We start from the raw sequence: 7,616 nt of genomic DNA, 5'->3' as shown, positions 1-7,616 counted from the left end.
GAAAGAATGGACGAAAAGAAAGAAAACCAAGACAGGAAGGACAACGAGACTCGATGAAAGAAACAAAGAGGACAGGTTGACCCTCCTGTTGTCCTCGGGTCAAATTTGACCCGTTTTCAAAAAGTTCCTATCTCAGAAATCTGGGTTTCATTTAATTAAGTTCAACGGAAAACAGGAAGTGAAGAAATACAAACCTTTTAATAATACTTTATTTTGATAATCATATTTGATCTCCAAATAACATTCACAGTTACTCTAAGTTACAGACTTGATACAGAAACCGCTGTGTGTTCAGTGCAGGGCACGCGTCCAATGAGAACCCTCTATCCGGCCGATACAGGAAGTGCTGCTGTCCTCTGTCCTCTGACACCAGCTGTAGCAGTGACATCACACACGACATGACATCATCGGAAACACGAGTATCCTAACTCAGAAAGGCACTTCCTTTATTTTCTACAGTCAGGGGAGGACTTTTTCTTAGCCACACAAGTGTCCATCATCATCACCATCACCATCATCACCATCACCATCACCATCATCATCATCATCACCATCATCATCATCATCACCATCATCATCATCATCATCATCATCATCACCATCATCATCATCATCATCAGCAGCAGCAGCAGCGACACACAGAGTTAAACAGTAAAATGACATGGAGGGTTTGGCATCATGAACACAGATGGACGAGATGTCCCTTTGGCTTGGTCCTTCTTCTACTGAGTACCATTTTGCATCCTATGAAAAACGCCCGTGTCACATCACATTAACTCGTACCACTGTGATCGTCACGGTAACAGGTCAGGCTGCTTTATGACCTTTAAGTGGGATTTATGCTTCTGCGTTGATGCTACGCCGCGGCTACCTGCGCAGGTATTTGGACATACCGACCTTACGCCGTAAGCCGGACGTGCACCTCTCGAAAAATCTAACACGCCGCAACGACTCACGTGGCTCGCCCGTGGTTTGGCAGCGTTCCAGACTCAGACGGGTCCTGCTCCTCCAGGTTAGAGAGGGTTCAGCATAGCTGAGCACAAAGACTGGAAGAAAGGGGAACCAATCACAACAGCCGGTCAGACTGATGTCATGTTGCCTGAGCTTATTAATATTCATGAGCTGGGTAAAGGATTCTGATAGCCAGGCTCTCATTGGCTAGCTGTTAGCTAATCAGAGTCAAGCAGCTTAGTCCATTGAATATCAATGAGAACTGGCACAAATGGAGTCTTCCTGAAGGCTTTCTATACCACAGTAGAGTGGTAACCTAAGTAACCAAGTTACAGAGTCCATGGTAGAACTTCAGACATCATCACAGAGTCATGAAACACATGTGGCGGGGCTGAATTAGCCTGCTCGGTGGGCACCCCCCCCCTAGTTAGCTTGTAATCATTTCACTACACAGATTAATAAAGAATAAACTCCATGTAAGTACAATATCAAGTGAAATAGTGCCGGGAATGATGGACCGGGCCATTTCACTTCATATTGTGCATTAGTGGAGCACATTGGTCTGGTCCAATCAGCTGGTACATGACTCCATTATTTCACACCCTGTGCACGTTGGCAGGGACGCGAATTTACGAATCCTACTATGTCCACGCCAAGACCTGCCCTCACACACTCCTATTGGCCAGGCGTCCATGTTCACATGTCCAGGTCCTAGCTCCTGTCCAATCATAACCACTCAAGGTCATTGCTAACCCCAACCAATCGAGCTGCTATTGAAGGGGGGGTCTTGGCGTGGCCCTAGTAGGAGTCGGCTCGCGGCAGGGACACCCGATGTTAATCATACAACAGCAAGGAGAACTGATCCTTACAGTTATGATAAAGTGATAAGCCAGTATGAGCAATGAACGTATGAACCATGGAATGGCCGATGGTAATTCAAGAAGTTCCACCATTAACATGGGACATTAACATGGCACATTAACATGGGACATTAACATGGGACATTAACATGGGACATTAACATGGGACAGGCATGCATTCGTTACAAGTCAAGTTGGAGACTTGGAAACAAGTTTCAAGGCTCTGAAAAGACATCCTTCATCTTGAATAAGTCCGTAGAAGCACATCTGCTAAACACAAACAGACAAACAGCGACAACAGACAGCTCCGCCCGTCTCCACTCAGAAACTGTTTCAAAGTACAAGAATAAGAAAAATACTCTCCATTTTTTACACCTAATATAAAATCTTCTGACATAAAAACGTTTCCCGAGCATTAAAAAGCTCCTGTTTCATGATCTGACATTTACATTTCTATTTTACAGTAATATACATTAAAAGGGAACAAGTGGCTCTCTGTGTGTGTGTGTGTGTGTGTGTGTGTGTGTGTGTGTGTTGTTGACATCAAATTTTGATAGAATATATCTGGGTCAGCATCAGTGGACTTGGACCATAAATTAAAGCACTTGTCATGCTTTCCTCCAGCTGTTTGCGTCTGGATCGCAACATGTTCAACGGGACACATACATGTTGTTGTTGTTGTTGTTGTTGTTGTTGTTGTTGTTGTTATTATTATTATTATTATTATTATTATTATTATTATGAATAAGCCTACTGACCACAGTTGATTTAAGTTGGGGTTGAGGGGTAATAAGCAGCCTGGGTTTGGTTGGAGATGCTACATCTTCTGCCTGCAGCAGAACTTCATCTACAGATTAAATAACATTTGTTGCCAGCGTTCTGGTTCAGGTTCTGGTTCTGGTTCCATCCAGCTTTGGGATCAGGGCCGTCGGCCACAGGGAAACAGGCCGGCTAAAACCTTTTTCGGCATTCAGTGCAACTCTGTGTTGTTTTATGGTTAGGCTGCGCTAACATGGACAGCTCATCCACACATGGCTCTCCGACAGATGCTGGATCTTTCAGGGCCCGGCTCAAGCACCGTGGTACTCTCTGATGGATCTCAAGTCTTTTCCCCCTCTCAGTTGTTGTGTGTGGGGGGGGGGGGGACTATCCAGAACTCATTGAGCTGCTTCACGCTTACAGACAACAAAAGAAAGTATGTTGATCGTCATCACTCTGATGCTTGTCTACGTTTCCCTGTCAGTGCGTCTCGTACACGTACACAGTTGTAATCCCTCCGACACAGCTCTGATTGGTCAGTTGTCCGTGGATGGGAGCCACCGTCAGTGAGCATCAGACCTGTTTGAATAACTCACAGTAAAAGGTGAAAATGCTGCTTAAAAATGACAAGTAGCGATGATTATAGTTGCTTCTAACCAGTTAAAGCTCTCAGTTCTTTAGTTCAAGGTTGGCTGCCAGGGGTTTGGGACTGAGGACTGTTGTGAGCTGGACCGGCCCAACGTGGCTCTGGAAGAGGATGTTAGATTTAAGTTGGGGGAGTGCTGCGGACACTACGGATACAGATGCTTGGAGTCTGAGGGTCCCGAGGGTCCCGAGGGTCTCGGCGTTCCCTCCCTCCCACCACACTGTTTTCGGGCCCCGGGCTTGGTTCTGCCAACGGGGCGTGGAGGTCTTCTTTCTGTCTGGCTGTCTGTTAGGGGACATCCAGTCATACTCCGCATGTCATCGTCAGCACCGCTAGTCTCGCCTCGGACGGCGCCGCGGTGCCGCTGCATAAAACCCTCGTGAAGGAACTTGTTTTTGTGGAACGTCAGACAGATAGTCCAGCGATTCCAATACCGAGCTGTAACTGTTGACCCAGTGTGTAACAACGCTGTGTGTCTCTACCAGCCACTTCCTCCCGGTCCCATCCACTCAACAACTGTTGATGTTTAAACATCATCATAATAATAAATGGGATTCACAGTCATTGCGTTTCCATATTTTGAAATGCCAGAATGTAAAAGCTATATCTTAGCCTAACAACACCGAAGATCTGACACTTTTCAAAGTGTGTTATTTCTTTTATTTATACACATTTAAAAAAGAAAGAAAACCCTATCTTAAATATAAGCCTTGAATTAAGCCAGTGAGATGAATCATGATTAGTGTTTGATATCCGAGTTAGTGAAGAAAAAGGTATTGCAAATATTATGTAATCCCTTCATTAAATCCCCTTTCTTCTATATATTATGTGATTTATAATACAACGAGGGCTCTGTTCTGCTGTTGCAACAACCAGTGCAGCGCTGCAGGTCTATAGTAATGCACTCTCAGCCAATCCCATCGCTGCTCTCATAGCTGGGAAACAGCTGAGCGACACGTCCTCCAATCAGAGGCTGCAGATGTGTCAACATGTCTCCCGCTGCCTTCACATGTCTGCAGGGATTTAGGCTTTCATTTTAAAACTGAGCTGTTAAAAAGCAGGTAGTGGTTAGTTAGATTCTTAAAGACGACTCCACTATTACTGTTAAGTGGTGACTTTGTTCCTGTTGATGAAATCCGCAGATCAGCAGCTCTAGAAACACAAGCTGGCTGTTGTGCTGCCAAGAAAATCGAGCCATTAATATTTCACTGGATGTTGTTGTAGTCTACGAGTCAGCCATCCTGCGGTCATCGGGATGGTTGAGACTGACCCTGGGAGAAAGAGCATCTCTTTTACACTCTGACATCCAACTGGACTTCGGTCTTGTTGTTCTGCTTCTGATCTACATGAAGCTCCAGGAAGTATTCCTTTACTTCCTGAGCCCACTAGTTGGCGCTCTCTGTTCAACGAAGGGTTAAAGCACACGGAGTGGCCTTGTTGCTTTTAACCAAGCGCCCCCCCTAGTGGGCTCAGAAGATACTTCATGTACGGTTCATGAAGCTTCACCTGCACATCAGCGGGACCACGCGGCATCTGCAGACGCAGGAAATTTAAAAAACAAAAACACATCTCCACCCCAAGCCGAAAACCAGACCGCTACATCCTCAGAGTCCCAGCTGAAGGGACTGGGTTTTGGGTCTGGACTTCACTAGTTCAAACATTATGGCATTTGAATAATTTCCCTCTGGCGAATATAAATCCTCGTTTGGAGCCTGTCAGCTGACCTCAGCCACAAATAGAGTCAGTGTTGTTGAAACCCCCATAATGCACCAGGGCTGACGGAGCCTCACCTGTCCACTGGAACGGTCTGTGAGTCTTTAAAAGGAAAACCATCCGCGGTTGTCATGGTGACGGCCCATAGTCCCAGCCGTGTCACAGAGTGATGAAGTTGCCGTCCTCTCTCATATTCTCCTGACTGCCGCCGGGCGTGCGGGCGGGGTTTCCGTTGTGTGTGGACGTCCCCAGCGAGCTGTCGCTCAGGGACGCTCCGACGCTATTGGGCAAGGAGACGCTCTGTGGGAGGGGCCTGACCCCCGGGGAGTCCCTGTTAAGGTTGGTGTTGTTGCCGTTGGCGACCCGCAGGGAGTCGTAGGGCGTCAGGCAGTCACTCTCCAGAATCAGGTCGCCGTCGTCATCGTCGTCGTCGCTGTCGCCCTCGGCAATGCTGTTGCTGTGGTAACAACAAACGACAGGAAAAATATTGTTAATTAAAATAATATTAATAAATGTTTATTTTAGTGTGCAGCTGATGGATGTAAGTCCAGTATTCTCTCTCGGAGCGGAGTGTTTTCTCTGTAGATGCTGAACCACTCATACAACAGCACTGACTTAACATTGGTATTGAAGACCCTGATCTTTGTTTTGATGTTGCTGTTGTATGACGCCGAAACATGGAGGACCACCATTACCACCACCAAGAAGATTCAGACATTTATCAACACATGTCTGCGGCGCATTTTACAGATCCGCTGGCCCGATACCATCAGCAACCAAGAACTGTGGCAACGAACAAATCAACAACTGACAGATGAAGAGATCATCCAAAGGCGCTGGGGATGGCTAGGGCATATTCTCCGCAAGCCGGCTTCAAACATCACCCGGCAATCTCTTTCCTGGAACCCTCAGGGGAAGAGAAAAAGGGGTCGACCCCGAAACAGCTGGCGTCGAGACCTCGACGCGGACGTCAAGAGAACAGGCCACTCTTGGGGCCAACTAGAGAAAATTGCACAGGACCGGAGTGCCTGGAGAACCCTTGTCGGCGGCCTATGCCCCAGGAGGGGTAGTAGGCTGTGAAGCTGAACCACTCATGATGCGGACCTGGAGGATTCTGACAGACCATAATCGATCATATTCTACTGATGTCGCTTGTAAATTTTCCGGAAGCTGCTTTCTTTGTGTCGAGACGCCGCTACATTCAGGAAGATTCTGTTTTAAGAACAAATACAGTACAAAAATGCGTTGATGAAAAACATATGTAGCGATAGCTCATAATATTGCAGAGGAAACGCATCCTGATAATGTGGAACACAGCATCTGATTGGTCACATGTCACGAGTCCCAGCCAATCAACAGCGCTGAAGGAACGAAGGCAGATGAGATTAGGGAATGTTTCTTCTGAAGCAGAGACCATAAGGCACATGATGCACTTTATGATCAGAAGTGTTTGCATCACGTCTGCACTGCACTGCGTATTCTGGTGGTGTGAAATAGAAGAACAGCTGTTGTAAAGTAGTAGACATGGTTTGGACTAGTTTGTAAAAGGTTCAGTCAGATGACTTTAGGTGCTACAGTGGTGTGTTGTGTGTGCGTGTGTGTACATTGGTAAAAAGGGGGTGTCAAAACAAGATTAAAAACCCCAAATCTGAGGGGAAAGGTGGTCAAGTGAAATCATCTGTCTATGCAGCGAGATCATTTCACTTGACCAGCTTGCTTGATTTAAGATTCTAGTGTAAAGTTAAACTTTTAAAATAAGAATTTCACTCTTAAAACAAGATCAATTATCTAACACTTCTATCTTGGTATGAACCAAATAATTTGCAGTGTGTGTGTGTGTGTGTGTGAGTGTGTACCTCGCGGTGATGGGGTTGCTCTGAGAGGCGGGGCTTGGCGAGTCATGCGACAGAGCCGAGCCGGTCGATCCGGCTGAGCCCACAGAACCCGAGTTGCCCAGTGAGGCTTTGCTCCCACGATGCACCACGTTGTTCCTCTGGTTGGCCGGTTTGACCGTCACGATGAGGTTGTGGCTGTTGGCCACCATCATGTCTGTGACCTGAAATCACAGAGAGAGGCTCTCAGTCGTGGACAAGGAGGAAAGGACACGCCCAGGGCGTCAAAGACAAAGAAAGATCAGTTCCTTCCCCTTCTAATCTGAATAAGTGAAGACATTTTATATAGATATTTCACTTCCTGCTGCTCTTTTCTCCTCTGTTAACGCTGTATTAAGATCACAACACATCATCATCAGCCTGCTGTACCAGCGGGCTCCAAAGCTATTTACAGTAGTCCCACATGACTGACTTCAATACTTCACATTCTGGGTCAGAGCTCCAAAGTCCAGTTCGGACCAAAGATTAGCAACGAGACAAAACCGTTGTGGAATGTCGCGGAGAACCGTTCCAGCGGTCTGAACCGGCCCGTCTCGGCTCGACTCAAACAGCTGATGGTTTGGCCGCGAGCCAGCTGGTCCAGAGGCCGGGTTTCCAGTGAGAGACGTCTCCGGTTTCAACAGCCAATAGAGAAGTCAGCTGGTCAAACTACAGAAATAAAATGATCCTCAATCTGTTTTATTTCTAGGTTACCAACTGTAAACCGGTTGAAATGGCAGAGTTTCAGACCGAGGCTCAACAGCAGCATGTGGTGGAGCGAGCTAGAGAGGGACTGAAGAGAGCGAGCTAGAGAGG

The 7,616-nt window shown here is 46.8% G+C and overlaps 2 protein-coding genes across 2 annotated transcripts in view; one reads left to right on the top strand and one right to left on the bottom strand.

Moving 5' to 3' along the window:
• tesmin (testis expressed metallothionein like protein) overlaps window positions 1-7,435 on the top strand; it is a 26,151-nt gene extending 18,716 nt beyond the window's left edge. Inside the window, exon 14 of the mRNA XM_034878609.1 lies at window positions 7,424-7,435. The gene's annotated coding sequence lies outside the window, so the exon portion shown is untranslated. The remainder of the gene's footprint in view (window positions 1-7,423) is intronic.
• The window catches only part of pard6a (par-6 family cell polarity regulator alpha), a 27,323-nt gene continuing 24,363 nt past the window's right edge, over window positions 4,657-7,616 (bottom strand). The window contains exons 5-6 of the mRNA XM_034878611.1: window positions 6,786-6,985; window positions 4,657-5,386 (exon numbers count right to left, since the gene is read on the bottom strand). Of these exons, the coding sequence (XP_034734502.1) occupies window positions 5,089-5,386; window positions 6,786-6,985 (498 nt within the window). The 3' untranslated portion in view covers window positions 4,657-5,088. The remainder of the gene's footprint in view (window positions 5,387-6,785; window positions 6,986-7,616) is intronic.

The sequence above is a fragment of the Etheostoma cragini genome, chromosome 8 (genome assembly GCF_013103735.1).
Source record: "Etheostoma cragini isolate CJK2018 chromosome 8, CSU_Ecrag_1.0, whole genome shotgun sequence".
Taxonomy (NCBI): domain Eukaryota; kingdom Metazoa; phylum Chordata; class Actinopteri; order Perciformes; family Percidae; genus Etheostoma; species Etheostoma cragini.
Note: the sequence above shows the minus strand (reverse complement) of the source record. Positions and strands in the feature narration are given on the sequence as shown.